The sequence below is a fragment of the Heliangelus exortis genome, chromosome 19 (genome assembly GCF_036169615.1).
Source record: "Heliangelus exortis chromosome 19, bHelExo1.hap1, whole genome shotgun sequence".
NCBI classification, from domain to species: Eukaryota; Metazoa; Chordata; class Aves; order Apodiformes; family Trochilidae; genus Heliangelus; species Heliangelus exortis.
In genome coordinates, this window is record NC_092440.1 from 9,170,465 (window position 1) to 9,195,398 (window position 24,934).

General features: G+C 38.2%; 1 protein-coding gene across 1 annotated transcript in view; it reads left to right on the forward strand.

The window, feature by feature from the left end:
* Positions 1 to 24,934, forward strand: part of TMEM132D (transmembrane protein 132D) — a 220,228-nt gene that overhangs the window by 73,134 nt on the left and 122,160 nt on the right. Inside the window, exon 3 of the mRNA XM_071763088.1 lies at positions 7,884 to 8,030. Coding sequence (XP_071619189.1) covers positions 7,884 to 8,030 — 147 coding nt within the window. The remainder of the gene's footprint in view (positions 1 to 7,883; positions 8,031 to 24,934) is intronic.

Genomic DNA, 24,934 nt, shown 5'->3' on the forward strand with positions numbered 1-24,934 from the left:
CTGCGTTTATTTTAGAAACAGTATTTGCACACTATCCATAGGGCTCCCAATTGCTTTGAATCAGCAAGCAGGACTATTTATCTTTGTCTTTCATTTCTGTAAACAAATATCTTCCTTCACACCCTTGAATACATAATTGTTTTGGGTTTTTAGTATTGTTGTTCATTATTGCCCAATTACCCATATCTCTAGGAGGAAGTGACATACTCTGGGAGAGGTGACACTCAGTGTTATGTTACAGCACTATATTTTCTGAGTAGTTTGGGGTAACAGAGGGACCATGGATCACTTCCTCACCTGGATCTTTAAGTATCAGGCTTAAGACAGAATCTCCTCTTAAATCTCTCTCTGCTTGTTTCATATTTCGTATTGAGATGTGGCTATGGGCAGGAGCACCAGTGTGTCCCTGAAAGCAATAATACCTTCTTAGAACACCACTAGTAGTTATGGTGCTGGTTGTAACTGGTGTTCTATCATATTACTGAGATTTTGCCTGCTAGTAGCAAGCATTTCTGTAGTGCCACTTCAGATTGCAATGCTGCTTATTTCTGCTTTTTCACTGCTGTGCCATCATTTGCCACCACGTGCAGTTCACAAGATGAAATTAGCAGAAGGGTGCACCAGCCATACTGCTGGCTGACACAGACAGTAGGTTTCTAAAAAACCTTTTCCTCACTTTTTCTTCATGTTTGGAGTCCCAAGATGACTGCTGCTGGGGTCTCTGCAGAGGCACAGTGCTGTTGTTATTGCTGACATAACTCCTAAGATTTGCTATCTGAGCTCTAGTTCAGGGTCTTTCTAGAACAAAAAAGATTCAGTTCTGGTGTTCACAGAAGGTTTCTGGTTCCCACTGAGGATTGGGCCCTCTCATGGCTTGTTTAGTCAGTGAGTAGAGGTCAGAGCTACAAAATCAATTTTTTTCTGCTTTAAATTGATTTCTATGCTTTCTCTGCTTTCATTCTCTGGAGATTTGTGCATTTTATATCTTGCAAAACATATTTTAATAAGGACTTTCTTTTTTAAAGCCACAGAAATAAAATCTAAGTTTGTGTGTCCAGTGTGTGCATGTGTGTGCATACATATACACACAGACACTCACAACTGTGTGCACACAAACTCTAAGCACAACAGGCAATTTTGTCAAGTTCAAGAGGCATGTATTACAAAGAGATCTATTTTATTTAACTCCTGGTATGCACAGATCAGCTTTTGAAGCCTAAATAGGTCTTCTGCCCTTTCACTAATTAAATTTTGTTATAAATCCACCTGGGCTTTATTTTTTGTAATATCTCCATTTGAATGAGGGTGGTTTAGTGTCTGGGTGGAATGTTTTTTCCTCCTGAAATGTTAAATAGATGGAGAACATTTTATGCTTTGGAAAAACTGCATTGCTAACCCGTAGATAAACAGATTGATTTAATTTTAATCTGCTTTCATGGTGATGCATAATGATAACTGGTTTGTCTCACAGGGCTGAAAACCACAGACCTTAATAAGAGTTTGTGGGTATATTATACAGCTTTAAATAGCTTATGTTGTGCTAGACTGCTCTCCATAAATTATTCTAACTCCATCAGTATCTCAGGGACTCCCGATTCTCTTCTGCTGTGGATTTTCAATCACTGAAACTATTAGTGTAATCTGAAGAAACTTTGAGGTATCTTCTCTGAAAAAAAATTGACAACACTGGTTGGTACATGAAATAATCAGCGGGGAAAACAAAACTAGAAAAAGCTTTACAAAAACCAGCTACATACATTAAATCCTGGCATCCAAATCCTACCTTGTATGAGCTATGCCAAAATTGATGATGAAATTAGAAGCCAGACATTGAGATGTTAATATGAAATGTCTTACTATATGACCTAATTTTAGTGATACGTCACTCATTCTGTTGCACTGAGCTGCAACTTTGTTTAGCCCATTCCAAAAGAGATTGTTTAAACAGGCCCTTCTCAAATACACTTTCTTCCACTGAAAGAGTTTCAACTATGAAGACTTTATCCTGATAGAGAAAAGTTTATTTTTTTATGGTCTTTATTTCTTCAGAGGCTGGTGACAGATAAAAATCCAGGAAGCCTTTGTACACTTGTTTTAATTTGTACACTTGGTTTAATCACTGCAAATAAGCCTTAAGTCTAACAAAAGCAGACTGGGTTCTGCCTCTTTTCTCAATGACAGACATTTTATTTTTGACTGATGTTCAAAGAGATGAATCTCTTTCAGGCTCAAGTTCTGTCCTATGTGGGTTTCAGTCACAAAAAGCAATGAAACTGCAAAGTGAGGCAAAATAAGACTAGGGCCTAAAAGTGTATAAACTTAGCATCACCACAATGTTGAGCACAAAATTAGAAGTGGGAATGCCAGGAACATAAGTTCCAACCAGTCCTCTTTGTTCTGTGGAGTGGATGAAGGTGTTTGCAGAAGGTAAAACCACTATGTAAATGTCAGACTGAAGTGTTCAGTTATCAACATTCTCATTTATGCAACATGCAGGAACAGAATGACCTCAGATACTGCAGAGGATGACAGCATTTACTGTACTAGAGTGTTAGCTTTTGAGACAGTGATTATTCTGCTTTTACTGACTTCCCAGCATGACAGCTACCCGGAAGTTTGAATAATTCCCAAACTTAGGCTTTTGAAAACTGCTGTCTAGATTTTAGATCGCATGGTAGCATCCATTCCCATACTACCTGATTCTCAAGCTGATTGCTTTCAAATGGACTGGCAGGGCAAAAAGCCCCTCCCAGAACTATTACTGGTGTCACAGGCCAAATGTGGTGAATATTAAAGTGAATATTGCTGTCCTATACAGCTGCACACTGCTTTGTTCTGTCTTTATAGCTGGGTTAAGATTAGGCTCTGAGCAGGAAAAAGAGCTAAAGATAGAAAGAGAAATCCCCTCCAGTTATTTCTGGAGTGCTTCGGAGAGGTACAGTGACAAGGCATATTCAGAGCCCATGTTTGCTACGAGCCCTCAAAATTGTACCCCCTCTGCACACAGTTTATCTGCCACCTTCTAGTCCTCATTGGTAGCAAGATAATAACCAGTGGCAGCACCTGTGTTAACAGGCTCTCTTTTCTTTCAACATCAAAGGAATAAAAAAAGAAGAGCATGAAAGGTTCCCACAGATCTTTGCCCTGAGCACTCACGGTAATAGAAAACTAGAGTCAATGTCATGGGTCTAAAATATCTTTATTTAGAGCTGTTTTGGGGTTCGATTCCCTGATTATTTGCACTGTGTTTTGGAATGGAGGGATGTGTGATACTTGTATGCTGCATGAGTGACATTGTCAGGAATAAAACATGGAGAGGGGAGTCCTGCCTGTGGCAGGATACCTGCAGCTTCTCCACGCTCTTTGTCTTTAATCTCTCCTGCATCTTGAGAGTAAATTTGCATGTGTGCTCTCTTTCTCTTTCTTTCCTTTCCCTGTGGTACTTCAAACCAGACACTTTGTTGACATTGTACCATGGCACTTAGCAGCACACATGCTGTAATACTGTTATTTTTCACCAGCCACCTGTTCCACTTTATACAACACTTAAGTAACAATTTCACAGCCATTACCAGCCTGCAGTAATGACATGGGCTGAAAGCTAAGCACTAACTGGTTGTAAACTGCAAAAACTGGGAGATGCTAAAACAGACACTTTGATAAATGAGAGAATATTGCCAGGATTTTAATTGGTCAAGTTGAAGTCTCCTTTAACTCTACTGCAAACACAGTGTTCAGTGAGTCATGAGACAGAATTGGAAATCACTATCTTTATGCACTTAAGAAATGTATTTCCTTGATTTCAGATGTGATGTATTGATTCTGGGAGTTCTTCCTATGTTTTTTGTCTTCCTTCCCTTGATTTGTACCCAGTCAGCACTGATGAGTTTTCAGGGACTGAGAAATCCCAAGGGCTTTGTTTGCCATGATTGATCTGGTGCAAGGGGTGAGCTACTTACAAGTCTCAGTTAACTGATGTGCTGCACTGTGAGAAGTTATCCAGACGTAAGAAACAGTTTGTAGAAACATCTATGAAAGTGTTTAGTTGAATAGGTTCTGTCTGAAAAAAACCCAACAAGCTAAAAGCAACCATGATCAAAATGCTCAAGACTTTTCTCCTCTTTTCCAAAGTAGAATCTGGTCGAAAGTGAAGTGATAGGCACAAGACACTTTCTGCTGTCCAGCCAGAGTGTTTCAAGCAAACACACAATCTATTATAGTTAGACAGTTAACTCAGAGAAAAAATATAAAAAAGCTCTGTTAGACACATTTTTGTGAATTGCAGTGGAGAAATCTTAGGTTGAACTGTGGCTGAACTGAGAGGCTGTCTCAGGAGCACTCTCAAGAGCAGCTAAAGGGTCAAAGACCCAGCTTGCCCTGTGCCAGGCAGGCAGTTCAATGAAGCAAATTTGCAAGAAAGTAATTGAGCCCTGACACAAGTCATAGTGTTCTCACCTTGTTCTCACAGACAAATAACATTCCTTCAGTTATTACTGACCCTGTTTCATCCAGGTCCTTCTTCAGTAATTGTGAAGTGCTGCTGCCTTTGTAAATTGGGTGAATAAGTTCTGCAGTGCCCCAACAGTGGGAAAACAGCATTGAGACATTCTAGAGGGAGAAGTATTTCCTAGGATTATGGAATTGAGAATTTTGTGCTTATTATAGAAGTATGCTGAACTCATTCTGCAAAAAGTTTCTGGACTCTATTGCTGTAGAAAACAACCACTTCGTGTTATTGTTTTTGTAAAATTAGGCCTTTGAGGCTTTTAATATATGGCTAAATTAGTCCCTACCAAAAACTCCTTTAAAAAAATCCTGAACCACAGGCTGTAATTACCCTGCAGAGAGTGCACAAGGATAAGCATTTGTTTTGAAACATTAGAAATAAGGGCAGGATGGCAGTTTGTCATTAGATAAAGTGGATGTCAAGGATAAAAAATTCAACTTACATTAATGGTTTTGTGTCCATTTTTCTGGTTTACCTCATCAGTCTGGCATTTAAATAAGAGGATGATATCCATTTTGTCTGTCCATACACTTATTTGAACCTGTTTTAAAGCTTTTCCAATAAAAGTGAGAAATTTCATCAGTTTTCAGTGTGTGGCTGTTTACTTAGCAGTACTGAGACCGTGCACAACTTTCTCAATTGCACTGAAGCTTTTGCATATGTGCCAGCAGAGCAAGGTAGAATATGTTATGCTCTAAGGCTGCAGTTTTCTTGATTCCTACCAGTTTTGTTAGAAAAAAACCTATAAAAACATAGCTTTTGGATAGTCAATATAATCTGTTGTGTGTTTTTAAGTAGTAATTGTAGCACAGTAATTGCTCTTAACCTCCAGTCATGGGTAAATGGGAGCTTTTATGTATGGCTGCCATCTGTTTGGGTTTCCAGGACATCTGTGCTTGCCCCCTTGCTGAAATGGTGTCCAGGATAATTCAAGGGCTTAATATCTTTGTTCAGGACTTCCCAATGTTTCACAGCAGGATCAGTGTTCCTGCATGTGTCCCAGGGAGACTCCATGACATGAAGAAATCTTAAATATAATCATTGGCATGTGCAGAGTGGGAGCTCAGCGGTCAGTCAAACCCACCATGCCCTATCCCAATGGTTTTTTACACCCACATGGCAAACCCAAGGGGCCAAACTTCCAGCTCAAGGCCAAGGCACATGTGACTTTCTAAAATAAAACCAGCCACAGGCATGCACTCCAGCAAGCACTCTGGCTGTGAGCACTTCATTTGCTGACCTGTGCTGCAGCTATGTGTGTAGCCATGTGCGTCCATCCCCACAGTTCTCCTCTCAAATCCATAAACTTAGCCAGGTGGCCCAGATTCCAGATCAACACCTTCTCTTAAGCCACAACCAGCTACTGGAGAGCTGGAAGGGTAGGAATTTCTTCATCATAGCTAGCTTAGCTTGGGAAGATCTGAGACACTCTCATTTTCCTGTGAAGTGGGAATAATTCTTTTGTTATTGGTGGTAGTTGACACCAAGCAGTTGTCCTTCCTTGAGGTGGCACAGAAAGGCAGGAGCAGATGCTGGTCAGTAGGAATAGCTAAAGACACATGCTGAACAATTTTTCATCCAGATTATCTGGTTGTGGTTTTTTTTCTATCATTTTCTAAGATGCTATGAATGCAGTTTAATTTCCACTCTTCTGTAGTGAAATGAGACAATCAGGTGCTGCTAATGACGAGGTGGGAGGCATCAGCTTGTTTTAAGCCCACCTGTGCCCAATTAGGGCTGCGCATGAGCAGGACTGGGAGACCAATAAAAGGGTAGCTTCCCAATGCACGCTCAGCTCACTCTGGAGGAGAGGAGGAGGTGAGCTGAGTCTGGAGCAGAAGCATGGAACGAGGCTACCCAAGTCTGAAGGCAGCAAAATGGGAGCACTGACTGTGCACCTTGGTGAGAAGACCTCTTTGACTTTGAAGGGCCGTGCCCTAAGAAAGGTTTGCCCATCTGCACTCTTCTTTAACCATTGATCTCTTGTCCTGAGGGATGTTTGTGGTCTGGGAGCAGTAACTACCATTCTTAAAATGCATTTTGTGAAACTAGAATAGAAGAACTTCATAACAAATTAGCAGCCTTCCTGTATTAATTCTCCCAGGTGTGCTAAGGAGTGGGTTTGATTTAGTGGTAGAAGAAATGAGATATATCCCTTTTTGTCCCAAATAGTTTAAGGAATTCTTTGGCTTTTTATTCTGAAAACATCTGTGTGGATGTTGTCCTTCAAAGATTTCAAAAGTAATTTCATGCAGAGGCAGAGCTCATGGTGCTTGTTTTACTGATATTAGCATCTCTGCATGGCAGCAGCTGTTCATACAAAAAAATCACATACCTTTTTGTTCTTTTTTCCCAGAATTGAGAACTTGCCATAACACTGAATAGATTTTGTGTATGAGATATAAGCAAATATAATTAAACTTTCATTTCTTGACAGCTCATGTTCGAGGCTGTTTGACCACAATGGTCTTTTGCTTTTCGTAAACACATTCAGAAACAAAAAAAGTTGCCAACAACAGAAACTCCTGCTCAGTAAACTGACCAACATTGTATAGCTGTGGACTAAATCAGTAATGCCTTAAGATACATATTTACATATTTAGTTCAAGAAAGGCAGTGAAAGAATGAGGGATTACAACACCGTACAAGAGGCAGTAGGAGCCAGTCAAATTTTCATGACTAACATTTTTGGTGCAACTTTTCCTAATCGTTTAACCTTGTATGTGGGAACAGACTTTATAAGAAACACCTCACTTTTGGAAGAATAAGGACATCTCTAAGTATTTTTAGGATCTTAGCTGATAGGACAGTTAAGCCCGACAATATTATAAGAAAATGAAGTAATGTAGTGGACACATTGGAGCAATTATATGAAATGTCATCTTTGAGTCATTCAGGGAGGGGAGGAATAAATTTTCCTTCTAATGCAAGGCCCAACAGTGTTTCACAGCTCCCAACTCCCAGATACAAGCCCCAGCAACAACCTGGCTGCTTTGGGGGAGAAAATTGATGCTTTCCTCTGCAATACAATTATTTCTAGTCAAAAGAGAACCTCAATACACTTAATGGTGCCCAGAGTGTGGCTGATAAAAGAGGGGGAGCAAGGAGTGTGCTCCAGAACATTCCTACTCTGCAATTTAGTTATGACTAAAGCTGTAATTACCATTAGCTCAATAAGATTTGTCTTGATGGAATTCCATAGTTTGAAGAAATTATTAATTAATTTTCTCATCTCTTCTCCTCGTAATACTCTTGAACTCTAACAAGCAGCAGCATTTTCTGTGGGGCAGTAATGAGAAAGTGATGAAGAAACAAGTAACAGATGAAGCTAATTTTTTTGTATTTAATGGGTGAATTCTCTGCTTGTTTCTCTCAGGGCAAAGGTGAAGAAAGGTGTCAACGTTTTCAGTGTAAGAGCCAGCAGACCCTATTTGTGGGACATCAGAGAGAGCATGGATTATACTGGGAAACATGCACCAGCTGTTATTGTTTGCCAAAGGAAATCTGCTGCCTCTGAAAACAGGTAGGTCATTTCCAGCAGTCTATCTACTAATAACTGATGGTTGTTTTCCCTTTTCAAAGCATTTTGCCATGTTTTTAATAAGTTTTATTGCGGTGTATGATGAAAATGTTTTTCTTTCAAAGGGAGTTAAGACTGGTAGGAAATAATTGTTTTCACCTCATGTTTACAAGAAAACATTTTTGTCTTAGAATCTGGCTGTGACTAGTTTAATCTCTTCAAATTATTTGTTGCCAGCTATTCTAGCAGGGGGCGATTATACAGCTGTTTGTGCTGGCTTTTTCTTTTTTTTTTTTTTAATGGTTTGAGTTTTTTGGTTTATATATATGTATATATGTTATTTTTAATATAAATAAATACATATGCATACATACACATATACAGTGTGTGTGTATTATCAAGAGGAAATGAAAATATACTCCTGCTATCAAACCCACATTTTTGTTGGTGAGATTTTACTATTAATTCTAAAGGTGCAAAAGCGAATGGATTTTTCATTTTCCTTTCTTGTTGTGCAGCAACTAAGAGAGGACACTGATCTGCCTTAAACAGCCTTCACCTGGCAGGTGGATGTTCGTTTTCTGATCACAACTGATTGCTTTAGTGAATAGGAATGAAATTTGCTGTTTCTTGTTCATTTTTTCTGAAACTGTACAGCAAGTGCATATTGATAAGGACCTGGCTGCCTGTCTGTGTGTGGTGTTTGGCATTGCTGTGAGAGAACTCACCATATAACATGGAAATTCTGTGCTGTGATTTACATCTGAAATTTTACAAAATGGTATGTGCTTTGGAGTTTAGAATATAAAAATAAATATTATCTAATAACTAGGAAGTTTCATGTCCTTGCAATCTGGGCATTTGAAAAAAGAGGAAGAGTTTTCTTTCATAATAATGACAGAATTTCCTCCTTATTTTAAGGAGACTTCTACCATATCTCTCTGCTAAAATATCCGGAATTTTCTCATATATTGTCTCATATCTCACTGAAATTTACTGCTCAAAGAGACAATGTGTATATATGCAAAGGTCAGAGCTTCCTACTGTCTAGCATAAGCTGTCAGGCAGATTCTATAAAATCCATGTTCAAAGCTATTTGAAGACTGAATATTTTCATTGGCTCATAATCAAAGATTATATCAACAGTGGGTTTTCTGTCACACTTTATTGTGTTGGGTTCATTATGGTGCATTCCTGATTTCTCTCCCTCGCCAGGAAAATATATTGCAACCTCATGGGTGAATTAAAGCTTGGCAACTTATTTCCCTTCACCATTTATCGTTCAGTGGCAAGCCTTCAAAATGACCCCTCATACACACCACAAAAAAAAAAAAAAAAAAAAAAAAAATTACTATGATACCTTTCATCCAGTGGTTGTGGATTCTTGTGTTTTCATATGCTAAGTATAGCCATTGCTTCATGTTGATTACAATAAATGTGAGTTTATATACATCTTATTTTCTACAGGAAAGAAAACTGCGTGAAGGCAAGGTATATGTGTAACTCATAACTTCTGTTTTGATTCTATTCCATCTGAGTTCCCAGCTGAGATTTTGCATTTTGCTTCCTTTTGAGAACTTCTTCCTCATTTTGTAAAAAATGTAAAATATTTGCAATGTATTTTTCAATATGTTGCTTTCTTCATTAAATGTAGTCACAGCTATTCATTTTCAGAAGATCACACATTATATGGGAGTGTGCTTAACATCTTCTATGACACAATTGCTTCCTTGTCTAGGTGTGTGTCACTGAACATACACAATAGATAACAGCTAAATAGTGATGTTTGTTACCGAATTATTTGCTTTATAGTTCAATTTGAATTGTAACAAACTCTGTATATTATTTAATTGCTTTTAAAAATCAGATCTGATCAAATGAATGCAAAGGTGGCAATTATAATTGGCTAAAGATTTAATACCTTTGTGTTTCTGATAGTGTTACATGGATCAGAAAATAGTGTTAATAAAGCTAACTTACTGTGACAGGTGTAATTTCACAGATTAAGGAGGCACTTGTGCAAGTGACAAATTTAACCAGGATGCCTGAACATTTCTTTATCAAAATTTGAAATGTACCAGTCATTTTATTTGAGAGTTTTTGGCACCAAAAACTTATCGTAACAGGATTAACACAAATATTATCACAGCCAGCAGGGTGTTTTAGAATGAATATTAACAGCAAATATTATGCGTCTGTATGTGAATAACTAATTAAGCCCATCTGTCAAATATGATGTGAAGTTCTCAGTGCCTTGCTTATTATGGGCTTGCAATACTGTTCCAGATTAATGGTGAAGAAATTATAAAATTCTCCCCAGTTCTTCTGGTTTCTTTCTCAGGCAATAGGAAGATTGTAATGCTCTAATTGTGAGCCATGAGATTAGTGGTTACTGCCTTTAGCATCTGTACTCATTTTCTGTCCCTCTGTTTTCACAAAGATGACCAAAAAAACAAATAGAATATGGGATGGGAATTAACCAGCTTCTTTTGATACTTTCCCCCTTGTAATTTTGTGCTTACACCAAAGGAGATGCTGGTCCTGCTATTAGGAGAGAATTATTTCCATTTTGAGCTACAAGGGACTGAGTCAGTCTGTCATAATATTGACACAATAAGAGACAAGGGTAGTATTTTCTGGACTGTATTCCTCATTTGCTCATGTACATCTCATTTTTTCATTTTTTTAAGCCTAATTTCCTTAAGACTTTTATAATACAAGAAATGAACTAGATAGTCAATGATAATAGGGGACAGGATGATGTGACAACATTAGCTTTGATTTTCCTACACAATACTTTCTTTTTATTACATTTCTACCATTTCCCATAGTGTGCATAAATTTTTCATTTTCATGTCTAATCCTAAGTAATTTGCAAACTGGAGGCAGGGGGAGAGAGGACAGATCACTCCCAGGTAAATTGATTTCTGCCTTTTTTCTTCCTCCCCAAGTGATACGCAGATGTTTCATAGGTATTTCTGCCACCTTCCTTGAAAAGGAGAGACCATTCTTTTCTGTATGGTGCTGAAGTAGCTAAAGGACATTTCCAACAGTCTGGGCAACCTAATGCATATTTAGCATCTTTACCCTGGTGATATCCAGTGCAATAAATAAAATTTTAAACTTCAGAGGGGATGATTTCCCTTAAGAACCTTAAGGATTCCTGATCATCATACTTGCTCTGAGGTACTTAGTACTGCAGTCCTTAAATTTTTAGTAGCCCAAATGCTCAAGATATCAATTCCAGTGGGACAAAAGCAGTTTGCTAACTGTTACAAGAGAGACATCAAGTAATGCTTATTAAAAACCTAATATGAAATGTAAGAGTGTGTTGTGTGACATTATCTCTAATGGTGCTGTTGATTTTCTTTTCCTTAGAGGAAATCTTGTAAGAAGTAATACTAATTGCTGAGGGAGTTGGAAAGGGAGCGAATGACTTAGAATATAAGCTGAGGCTGCAGATATTCCTGTGGCTTTTGAGGCATGGGGATTCTCATTTTCTGGTTAAAAAAATAATTAATTCTAGCTCTCACAAATAAGTCAACATACAGCAAAATGTGGATCAGAAGGTTAAGAGAAGTAATACAGTGTAGCACCCCTATAAATTGTAAAGCTCATCCTAAGGAAATTCTAAATACAAGTACAAGGCTGAAGTTCACTGGTATTTGAGTTATTTTACAGCTTCAGCTCTTAACATATGGATTTATTGATTAAATGGGCAAGCTAGTTTTGCAGTATTAAAGATCTATGAATGGTTTACGTGATCTGATGATGCAGATATAACTCATCCTCTAATTATCTCATCTTGATCACCTTTTGGTCTTGTCACAGTTTAACACTGGCCCGGCAATTAAACCGAGTAACAGACACTCTCTATTAATCTCTCTCTCCTCCCGGATAAGGAAGGAGAGAGAATAAGGGAGAGAGACTTATGGGTTGGAAACTAAACTACACAACTTTAATGAAACAGTAATGATAAATAAGAAAAATTACTAAATATATACAAATATACAGGAAAATGAATACCACATTCCTCCCCCCTTTCCCCCAATAGCTCTCACATCACCACGGAGGCTGCAGGGCAGCCCTGGGAAAGTCCAGGCTGGACTCCTGGAGTCGGCAGCAGTTGGGAACTGGAGGCAGGAACACACAGATAAGGGCTGGCATGGATCAGGAGCACAGGCAGACGAACGGATGGGATCCTTCCAGGGTGCCGGGGTGAAGGAAAGGGAAGCAGGAAAGGCAGGAAGGGCAGGCAGCCAGAAGCTGGAGGCAGGAAATCTGGCTTGGCCCTCGTGATCCCTCAAATTTATACTGAGGATGACGTATATGGGATGGAATACTCTGTTTGGTCAGTTCTGGCATCTATCTTGTCCGTTCCTCCCCAAAGGAGGGATACAGGTGGGACCTCTTTATGTTTTCCTCAGAGCTGAGCAGTGTCCTTGGCTCTGCATACCAATCTCTAGCAGTAACTATAAACATCAAGTGTTATCAGTCCTAGAAACACACACTGTCTGAGAAACTTGCTGTTAGTTTCAGCAAGTGCAACTACTTACAAGAGACTTAGCTAAAAGCAAAAGTACAAGACAGAAAATCCCCTTTATCCTGGCCCAAACCAGGACACCCCTTATTCCATACCATTTGCGTCATGCTCCAATCATTACTATCTCTTATCCCTAAACATATCTATACACAAATTATTACTACCTCTCTGTGCTAAAATTCACTAAGTAATGAGTCTATGATTGCTGATGCTCATCTATTGTAGCAGATTCTCAAAAGAAGGAGCAATTTTCACAGTTCATGTCCATGGTCCACAAGTTGCAGGTTGCAGATGTTAACTTCAAGGAAGTTACTGGGTGCCAGCCGATGGATCTAGTTCTGATTTCACCATCACAAAATCATCCTGAAAAACACTCACAGAACACTGTTAGTTTATGCAACAACTCACATAACAGTAGTTAAGGTGGGATACAAGTTCATGACTCCCAAAGAGTCCATGCATTACTGATTAAGCTAGACAAGAAGAAATTAGGAATTCTCACCTAGTGTGAGATTCCCTTGTGGTACACATTGTACTTCTCCATCTTTCATCATCACCCACCAGGTGTGTCCAGGCCCTTGAGCGAAAGCAACCCCACGAATAGGTTTGCCTTTGCCCAAGGCAGGATAAACCCAAACTGTTTTCCCTAGCAGATTCCTTTCATGCACCACAGGCACTTTGTCCTCATCTACTGTGTGTAGGAGATCTGACTGAACAGGACCAGCTCGATTGATGGAACCCCTGGTATTAACTAACCAGGTAGCTTTTGCCAAGTGCTTGTCCCAGTTTTTGAAAGTTCCACCACCCATTGCCTTTAAGGTAGTTTTTAACAGTCCATTGTACCTTTCAATTTTACCTGAGGCTGGTGCATGATAGGGGATATGGTATATCCACTCAATACCATGTTCTTTGGCCCAGTTATTTATAAGACTATTTTTGAAATGAGTTCCATTATCTGACTCAATTCTTTCTGGTGTACCATATCTCCACAAGACTTGTTTCTCTAGGCCCAGAATAGTGTTCCGGGCTGTGGCATGAGGCACAGAATATGTTTCCAGCCATCCTGTACTTGCCTCCACCATTGTAAGCACATAGCGCTTACCCTGGCGGGTTTGAGGCAGTGTGATGTAATCGACTTGCCAGGCCTCCCCATACCTATATTTTGACCATCTCCCTTCATACCACAGAGGTTTCAACCTTTTAGCTTGCTTAATTGCAGCACATATGTCACAGTCGTGGATAACCCCCTCTGTGCTGTAAGAAAGGGCTTATGTAGAACAAGGTTATGTGTTTTAGACTTCTTTTTGAAGAGTTTCTATTAATTTCTATACTGGCAGAAGAAATCAGGCTTTGTTAGGATAATAGGATGTCTTTGTGGGCGTTGATTCCACCATATATAAACACACACATATGTAAATACCAGCTACAGGACTGAAAAGTGAGGTGTGGGATTCTATAGGCAAAGCTGTCTGTCTGACTGGATATTTTGGGTTCTGTGGAAGGAGTGTGTAATGTGATTCATTTCTCCTGCTGCATGGTAATCAGCAGCAAGCAGCACTTCCACCTCTACCAACACACTCCATCTTCTGCAAATGTTTTCCAGCCTAGGGTGTAATCTAGAATATAAATTTTTTGTGTTATGTAGAGCTGTTTTCATGTTCAATGCACTTTCAGTTTCCATCTCAATCAAAGTCTGAATCTTTCAATTTGAAATCCATCCCTCAGTGTGTGGGTCTGTGAATCACGTGGTTTGTGAGTCTATTTGAATCTTTTAATCTTATACTAAAAAGCAAAATAATTAGCTTGAACAATTTTGAATCCAATTAATCTATTTCTAAGTGGCAAATATTGTACCTGGAAACAGATTGATTGTGAAGTGTTTCCTCTGAGATGCATTTTTAATTGTTTTTAATTTTAAATTGGTGAAGCAATTAATTTTCTTGCAAACACATACAGATATTTGTGTGAAGTAGTTAAGGCAAGAAAACCAAAAGACACAAAGAGAACAAGAATATAATGTTCAGATTATCACAAAATTTATAAATATAATGCATGTACAATGTGTTAGATATGTTGTACAAAATTTTTGCATTTGTCAACATCCATAACAGAGAAGCTTTCAAAAGTTTCAGAAACGAGGACATCTTAGAATTAATCTTTCATACATATTCATTAAAAGCAGTTTTACTTATATTAACACATGGCTCTTTTTTCATAGGATTATAGGCAGAGAACAATTTGGCAGAAAACCACTGAGAAGTCTCATGTGTTTTTGAAAATAATGTGTATGTGTCCCCTGCTCCCCAAAATTTACAGTTAGGAAAAATGAGGGCATTTTTTTTTTTATGTTGAAAGCAAAGTGGAGTTTTGTAGTTTAGATGCAAAATCCAGTTTATTCAAATATCTAAACAATATTTCCCTTCCCAGTGTCCAAATCCTTGCTTGGAATAATAAGAAATATAATATTCTTCTATTTTAAAAAATATTTCCAATTCTAAATCTATTTTAATATAAACAGACAGTGCTATTCTCCTAAACTCTACATAGCTTTGTCGCTACAATTTTAACTTGATTATCCCCAAAACTTTAAATCTAGATACATCCTTAACATGGAAACTTTTATCCTAGTAGCTTAATCTTTGACCAGGTTTTCAGCTACTGAACAGACCACTGTGCAGCAGCTAATTCTGAATTCCTTTTGGAGCCATCAAAAACCACAAATAAAATATTCCCATATTCTCACAGTTATCTTTATTTTATGTTAGAGATACATGCACATACTCAGTGCATACATATTGTCTATACTGCAGATCTTTTTCAGTTCTAATGAACTGATTCAGGTTTGAGTTTTATGCACACTCAATCCCAAGAATTCTGTGCAATAGAGGGTTTGTTGTATATATTTGCTTTATGTATTTGAGAGCAACCCCTGACTTAGCCCTGAAGAGTCCCAGAGAGAATTAAAATATGAAAAACACTCACAATGCAAGAATTTGTATTCATAAATGACATGGAAAAAAACATTTTCAGTCACTCCAAGCAGCAAATGATGGAGGATTTAGCTGTCTTAGCAGCTATACATGCAGAATTTCAGAAAGGGAGCCTTCCCATCAAGCCTTTGAGATGATGGAAGCAGTATTTGTTTTGCAGAAGCCACATTTTCACTCTTTAGTTTTGGCACTTTCATTATGCTTATGCAAATCTCTAGTAAAATATCTCCTGTTTCAGGGTTTAAGGGATTAATCTTTTTTTTTCAAAAAGAAATGCTGTTTCTGCTTTTTGGATAAACCACAAATGAAGATTTCAGTCTCCAGTTTTAATCACAACTTGTAAACACGTTGAGAAAGTCCTAATGAACTGCTAACAATAATCCAGATGCTTCCAGCAGGAGCACAGGCAGTGTAGAAGAATTAAGTTATAAAAGAACCCAAAATTGTCATACAAGTGAAAACAGCTTCTGGGTGGGGGAATTCCTGGCAAGCAGAATCCTATGTACATAGATCTAGTGGCCAGCTGGGTTAAAGCGGATGCTCTTGTCCCTCTTTCAGTGGTGTTATCAGGGAGAAGGTGTCCTGGGTGCCAGGACATTGCCAAGGAGTGGAATCAGGTGGAAGGTTGATGGGAAGAAAGGGAAGGGAATGCTGCTTGGAATCCTGCTTTCCTGGGACCAGAGGGAGTGAGGATGTGGTAGGGGCTCAGGTTCTGTCCCACTGCATGCAGGAGCCTCCTGGGCAGCTGTGAAACCCTAATTTGGCAGTGAGAGAGGATGGGGTGCTCAGACCTGCCTGCTCTGAAATCAGGGCAATTATCAGCTAGTGTGCCATGCTCCAGGGAAGGTTAACCCAGAGCTATTTTAAACAGTGATCTCCCAAGAAATAAGCAATCTGAAGATTGATGTTTAAACATCTGGCTGTGGGTAAACATTGAATTTTTCATGGCAAATTCTAAACCACTTGTACGCTATGGTTTTAAGAAGCAGAAATCTACATTTAAATGTATCAGAAAAGTAGAATTTTTGGTCTGTGAGTGTGTAGGACTCTCCTGTTCTAAAATTAGAATGTCAATTTCTCTGTTAAGCCAGGGGAACAAGAAACTCTACATGCCCTCTGAAATTAGCAGTGTAACGAGTTGAATTGAACTCATCTATAGCTTTACACCTTCAGGGCAGTGGCTGGAACCAATATAGACAGAATTTCTTCAGGCTCTCACAGTTATTTTATGAGAAAAAAAAAAAGGAGGAGAGGAGAGAGTTGCTTTGGTCTGATCTCTAAATGAAATAACCTTCTGAAAACTTAAAATCACCCAGAAGATTAAAGGACACTTCAAACAAGTCTGCTATGTCAAGTTTTAATTTATTCTGCTGAATATCTCTTCATTAATTGTCACAAAATTAAGACATTAAAGCTAACAGAGTCGTGCTGTAAAAGATGCTGTTACTTTAGAAGAAGGTGTTACTGGAGAAAAGGAAGACCTTTCATGTGGTATAGAACTAGAAAAAAAGAATTAAGATAATAATTTAATACCTTTGATTTTTATGGATAGTGCCTGGGAAGGATTTAACATTATGCAAGAATCTGTAGCTTTTTTGTTATAGTAGAAGCAAGTGTCATTACAAAGGGCTACTCTGGGAGGTATTAAGCAGATGTGTAGGTACTGACCATAAGCAGCTTGAATTTCCAAAGTCTTCAACAAAACTTGAACCAGGAGATGTAAAGATTTGGAAAACTCCAGAGAACTTCAAGGAAAAAAAGTGGCATAATTGCAAAGAAGTGAGCACAGCCTCTAGTACTTTTTTCCCCAAAGTTCAAGGTAGAAATTGGAAAAGAATTAGAACAGTTGCATATCAAGCCTTAAAATATTTTCTATAATTAATAAATAGTTTAAGTTGTTACAGATAGGTAATTACAATTTCAATATATTGTAGGTTAAATTCACCCTAGATTTGTTCTGTGCTAACTGCATCTCAAATGAATGTGCATAAATATGTCAAGTTAATTTTTCAACCTTTGTGGTCCTAAAATATGATAATTTTTTTTCTGTAGCTACATTAGGTCTTAATTTACATGCTGTTTCTGTGTGCTGTGGATATTACTTTCATTTTTGTTGGTACCAAAGCAACACTTATGCTTTCTAGTTTTACTATTATTCTTCCTATTTTAGGAAGGTGTCATCAGGCAAATATATATATCTATTCAAGTACCTTGGCAGCCTGTGTAGATCCATCCCTAATAATTGGAGTATGATGATTTTTTTTTGAAGTAAAAAATTTATGCTTTTTTGTCATAAGCACAGCTAGCAGTACATGAACTAACTTAAAATTAAATTTGTTATAAAGCAAGTAACTACAGCTAGGTTGGTTTTCCCTTCTACTATAACAAAAAAATTTTTTTTTTTTTTTTTTTTTTTTTTTTTTTTTTTGGCAGGGGGGGAAGGGAGGATTTTAGCCAGTTTTTCTACAGAAATAAGCCTTATGCTACCATGCTGCCTATGCATGTGTGGTTTGAATTTGGAAGCAGCACAGCTCACTAAAAGACTCATGTTGTTCTATGTCTTATGAAAATCCAGAGAGAGTAGAGGAAAAAAGACATTGGTGAGTCCTCAGGCAGACAAATTCTTATTGATGACCTATTGTAGAAATATCTTCAACTAAAGCTTGTACTTTCTTGGACATGAAAGTCAATTGGCCATGAGTCTGCTCTGGAGAAACCACCTTTTACTTGCTCCATCCTCATGGATATTCTTTTTCACACTTAATTTCAAAAAAAATTTGCTGCAGTTCAGACCTGACTTCTCTGCATAACAATTGACAGTGGGGGTGTCTGTTGAAAGGACTTTTTGTCAAAAATAAGGTGGCCTGGATTTGGAGTTCAGTCAAGGTTCCACTCTGACGTATCCTAAAAGGAGAAAGGGAGAATTATCAACCTAAAATGCAATACAAGCCTAACCAGAATGTTAATGGTGTGAAGCTAGAAAGCTAAAGTTGGGCTTTGAAATTGGGTAGAAACTACATCATAGTTTCTACATTTGTGTAGAATGTGATCTATCACCCAAATTACATTTGTTTTTCTATTTAAGTGTTCCCACTCTTCCAGCATACCTTGCTACCTCTCTTTGACTCCATAAACCTAAAACACATTTTTTTTTTCAGGAGGAAAATGTCTTAGTAGGGAAAATAGAAGTAAAATCTTCAAGGTTAAAAACTTCTGTCTGACCTTTCACATTTACTATGCATAAGAATTTTTTTGAAAGTTAAACCACATGCATTCACCTCATACAGCTATTTCCCTCCCTAAAGCTTTTATTGTCAAAACTACAAATTTAGGCATTGTGATCAATACCATCATTTTATGAGCTGTCAGTAAAGGGACTTGAAGCTGCAGCTTTACTTGATTGTCTACGAATAAAGATTGATCATCCCCATTGCTTCCTCTGTATAGATCCTCAGTGGATTCACATACAGTAAACAAAGCAAAGCACCATCACCCCATCCCTCTTCAAAATCACATAGTCAATAGCTTTTCTTCTGTGCCTTTCTGCAAGCACTTGAGAGTACAACCCCAATTAATATGTTAAGAAGGGCAGAGAGGACGAACAGGTTTTTTTGTTGGGGTCTTTCCTCGATAGAAAAATGTGGGGGGTTTTATTATTTTTAATCCCAAACTTTTCTTGGTTCCTTTCACAAAGCTATTGAGCCGAGACTGTTAGCCTTTACTTCTTCATGGTCTCTTTTATTGGTTTTTAAATGAAGAGAGGAGAAAAAAGAGCACAAGATGATAACAAAAGGCTGCTCACTGCAGCAGCTGTTGGATCTCCAGAGGCATTTTAGGACAGCAGTGGTACATTTGTTCACATTGCACCAGGCAGAGAAGGCAGAAAAAGGAAATGGAAGTCCTTGAGGATCCTGTTGTCAGAGAGTCTGCTGAATATAATTATTTCTAATGGAAAAAAGGAATATTGTCTGGACTGGGTTATTTTCCCTGTATTTGTTCAGTTATTAAATACAAGTGTTGCTGCATTTATAGCATAGTGAAGGAGCAGAGCAGCTGCCCAAGCACTGGGGTTCTGTTACCACAGTGAATGTCTGCAGCTGGAAGTTACCAGCACCATGCTTGGTGATGACCTCAGACAAGTGATACATTTGTTATTTAGTTTTTTCACACCTAACAGTGGGAACAATAGTGTTGTCTAGCTTCTAAGACTGTGGTGGTAATATTTAAGCATTTTGTGCTTAGTGTATATAAAAGCTTTTGAAAACCTTGGATGGAAATCTTATAAAACCCAAATATATAGTGGACATCATTCTGTAGCAAGTTCAACAGTCCTAAACCTAACTTGGTTTTCACTGTCCCTTTCCTTAGGCACCGTAACTTTGCTTTTATAGTCTGTCAGGAGGCACTACATTTAGCTTTTCCTGTTGAAGGTTCTCTGACCTATAATTGTTGCGGCGAGCCTTTTCTCGGGGACACGGCTCTTTCCGGAACTCTCTTGTCTTCCCTCTCCTCAGGCGTCTTCCTCTCTTGTCTTCTCTCTGCTTCTGGGAGCATGCCTTTTATTTTGCCCTTCAGCCCCGCCCATTTCCGGCTGGGGCAGGCCCTAATTATTGGGCACAGCTGGGCCTAAGCTCCCAGTTTATTATCGGCGACACCTGAAGACTTGTGGTTCTCTACAATTCCCCCCTTTTTGTTGTTTGTTGAAAAATAAACTTAATAATTTAAACATTTCATTATTTTTCAACATTTTTAACATTTCATTTTCATTATTTTTCAACATTTTTAACATTTCATTTTCATTATTTTTCAACATTTTTAACATTTCATTTTCAAACATTTCAATAATTTAAACATTTAAACATTTCATTATTCTTAACATTTCATTTTCAATAATTTAACATTTCATTATTTTTCAACATTTTTTCGCCTATTTTTTGAGGAGGGAAAATTCGGGCTCTTTAGCCTCTGTTAGCAGGAGATGAGGTCTTAAAACACCAGCTCAGTTTTCGCTGGTACTCGCCACCTCGGAATGCCCAGCCATGCAGAGGCTTCTCCGAGCATTCAGCGCACCAGTCTTATCGCGTGTCCCTAGGGCCCCGTTTCAGGACCGCACTGTCGCGTGTCCCTGGGGGCTCCGTTTCAGGACCGCACTGACTTGATGCGCACTTAGAGCGCCGCTTCAGCATTCCTTGGGTTTGAGTTCTGCGCGCCAACTCGCTGCGCCTTTCGAGCCTCACTCTTCTCTCCTGCCTGGCTCGCCATTCCGGGCTGTTGTATCTTGCCGTGCTGGGCTTCTATTCCGAGCTCTACATGCCGCCTACAGCATTTAAGCTTAGCCTTGTGGAGCTTTTCTCGTGGTTGCGTTTTTGGAGCTCTTTATAGAGCGTCCCGCACCAACGTAGTAGCTCCATCTGACATGGTTGCGTATTTCGAAGCTCTTTATATTGCCTTCCGCATTTAAGCCAGGCTTTGTAGAGCTTCCCGCAACCAACGTGGTCATGTAGAGCTTCTTATATTACCTCAGCATTCACGGCTGCTATTGTTGCCCGCATTCTCCACCAGATGTAGCAGGAGACGAACTTCGCGGCAATGATAGGCTCTGAATGAGGACAGGATCAGTAGAGAACTGGCCTTGACCAGCACGGCTGCTGACCTGCTTCAGAATAAGCCATTTGCCGGTCTCAGGCCCCACCTTTTATTGGCCCTTGATCTTTGATCATGCGCACTTGGGCCAGCCCTAACTGGGCACAGGTGAGGCTGAGCACCGACTGAGCTCATTACTCGGCAGGTCCTGCCACCTGCTGCCTACATATAATCCTGCTGAAATGGACTGGAAAGCCCATAAAAATTTCACTGCATTTGCACTCAAGTGGCATATGGCCATGGTGTTAATTAAAATACAGTAAAAAAAAAAAAAAATCCTCTGGTCTCCATGGAGACTAAATATACTGAAAGGGGTGGGAGTATAAAATATTTTCAATATTAGCTTGAAAGCAGAGATCAAAGGTTGCTCTGGTTAAAATGCTGTGCAGATGTCAGCATGCCAAGTTGAATGATAAGGCATTTTGCACAAATACTCTGCAAAATGGTTTGGATATGAAATTAAGAGGAAATTTCCTGTACTCTTTCTAATGTGTTACTGGAACAGATCTCCATGTTTGTCTGTGCCTTTGTCAATTTCTACCAGAATGCATAAACCAGAAAGTATAATACCCATCCTGGCAATAAGGAATTCTTGTTTTACAAGATAACGTTCAAATTCTTTTAGAGGATTATAAAAACTAAATACAAGAAGTTCCAGCAGAAATAGAGACATTCTGTATAATTAAGATGTCTGGCTGTCAAAGAAGAATATAAAATAAACCTTCCCAAATACTTGCCTTAGGAAGGGAAGAATGAGATAGAACTACAGGAAAAGTATTCCCAAAATGGAACAGCAAACTTGTTCTTAGTAAACTGGGTTCAGTGCTACTTTTTAGTCATTTGGAGAACAGGGAAAGCATAACTTTTAAAGCTTTACTGGATGTAAAAACTCACATTGCTGGTTAAATGAAAAATGAACAGCATGAAAGAATGAATTTTGAAACACTTGTTTACAGGTGAATATTGAAATAATATACTGGTGACATGCAAATAGCATGTTTTGCCTGTTCTTAGCAAAAATGCATGCTAATGGGGGTTCTGGGATTAAAAATCTCTAGTTTGACTTTTTCCATCTCAGTTGCATCCTGTAGAACCATTCACACAATGTTTTAAGGTCAGAACTGTGACAGCACAGAGGCTTATTCCCCCTCTGAGAAGTAAACTGGTCCTTCTGTAAGAAGCAGAACTTCAGAAACTTTTTTTTTTTTATGGATTTGTGTCCTACATTTTCTTGTCCTCATGCCCTTCCATAGTGCTGCTAAAACTATATATTCCTGACTTTTCCCTTCCACAGTCCCCACTTTCTCTCATTATAAGCAAAACCAGCAGCAACATTTCTTGCTGAATTGACACTGAGACTGTCAGAATGGGACTGGCAGCTACATGGACAGAAAATTTGCCTCTGTGAGATTATTTCCATGAGTAAAATGTTAAAAAAGAACAGAACCATCAGATAAGGAAACTGTATTGACTTCTCCATAGCTGATAGCTGGACAATACTAGATTTTTTTTTTTCCTTTTACATATATAGATCTATTGCTATATGTTCTATAAACACAGCCCAAAATAACTATATGTTTAGAGGACTAAAAGGGGAAGAAAGAGAAGAAGAATTCAGAGAGGAAGATGGTTGAGTGGTCTATGCAGATACACCCTCCTATTATTGATATGGATGCTACTTTGCTGACTTTGGAGTTCTCATTTATTGAGCAAGCACAGGAGGCAGTTAAGCAGAAAGTGTGAAAGAATCTATTGTCCTGTTCTCTTTGGGTTTGATTGTGGATTTACTCGAACAACAGTTGTGAGACTGAACCTCATTACTTTGGGATGAAATTTTGCCAAAGCTATAACCTTAACAAGATTTCCATATTAAAGAACTTTTTTTTTTTTTTAAAGCATTATTCAGAAAATAAGAAAAGGGCTTGCCCTCTTGTTACCTTTAGACTGTAGCTGAACAAACGCATAATTCTGGGAAGACACAAAAGGAAAAAAAAGGCACACAAAAATGCAAAAGTATTTTCAGTTCAGTATTGCTTTCTGCCTTGAAATTGTTTTTCTCTGTTAATAAACAACAGATGGAAAAGGTCCAAAACAAAGGGAAAACATTGCCTCACATAAGTGGTTAGTGCTTGTTATCTGGAGAGAGTGTTCAAGTAGAGGCAATCTTGTTTTAGACAAATAAATAAAAGATTGGCTTGCAACATAACGAAATGCATATTAAAAAAACCAAAAAAATGACAATTTTTTATGAAATGTGGGAAATTTGAAATGAGAGAGGGCATTTCATTATAAAGGTGCTGGCTCTTCCAAAAATGTTGATGTATTTGATAACTGTTAATGTATCTCAGCAGCCAGTGCAGTGGTTTTCTTGTTGTGATCTGTGTGGAGAACCTGATGGACTGGCTTGCCTTGCCTATTATTTTGTTCCATAGAGTTAAACCAACAGATGATTCCTTGATTTGCTTAATTTGCTAAAAATAATTTTGTCACAAGAATTTTTTGTATATCAGTGGATCCCATTCTGTATTGAAATGGACATTGGTCAAATTTAGAGGACAAGTTTAGGAAGAAATCCTGTATTTCTCAGAGAATGAAAAAAGACACCTGATTTTTGTTTCTTAGAGTACTTATAGGAAATGTTTTTATCCTTCCCTAACTTCCTTTAATAGAAACCAGGCTTGTAGTCACCTCTAGAAAAAGAAGCTGGGTCAAAGGAATTATTTCATGCCATTAGTAGAAATTAAGACATTTAATTGGAAGACTGTTGTGTATGCAGGAATTTTCCATTTGAAAAAGCATAATTAGTGCTATTGTTAAATTAATTGGGCTTATCTTTGGCCAGCTTTACATCCCAGAATGATTAAAGAAACAGAATAGTTAAAGTATTTTCTTTACTTAATCATCACTGATTGTTTTAATGGCTGTTCAGCTTTGGCACACAAAGTCTTTAGATCAATGTCAGTTCAGTTGCTTTAATTTTTTATTTTTTTTTTAAGGGCCTAGTTTCTAAAACATCCAGCATACACCTAGAAAAATGTATATGCATTCAACTCCTTGTGTGTCTTTAATCATACAGCCAATTTTTACTTAATGTAAACGTTAAATGTTGGTGTGTGGGGGGCAGATTCAAGTGGAGTGTACAATGGAAATGAAAAACATCAGGAAAACCTCAACTAGTTCTTATTTTGTGATTTTAGAATGGGAAAAATTTGTCCCCCACCCCAAGCCCCAACAAAACCTCTTCTTTTGTGTTAAGGCATCAATCAATTTTTAAAAACAAGCAAACAAAATCTTTGCTATGTTCTCTTTAACATTAATTTGCTTGCTAGAGCTCTGACTGGGAAGACAGTGTGAATAGCCTCTGGTACCTAATTAGAATTTATACAAATTTCTTACTTCTCTTAGATAAATTCTAATGAAGGAAACATCTTTTATATGTAAAGAAAATTGTGACTTTCTCCTCTTTTTGAGTCGTGCTTTTTTTAGAATATTCTACTTCCTCTTCTCTTGAAGCAGTGCCTAAATTCCTGAATTCCAGGTAATTAATATTATTAGATGTATTAGATTAAAACATATGAACATTTCTTGGTCAGAGAAACAACATTTCATTAATTAATTCAGTGTACATCTTCTCACTAGGAGCTTTGTGCTCATTTTCTTCCAGTCCAAAATTGCAGGAGCTTTTGCAAGGTCTTAATGAAATGTGCTGCTGATGTGGGCACTTGTGTTGT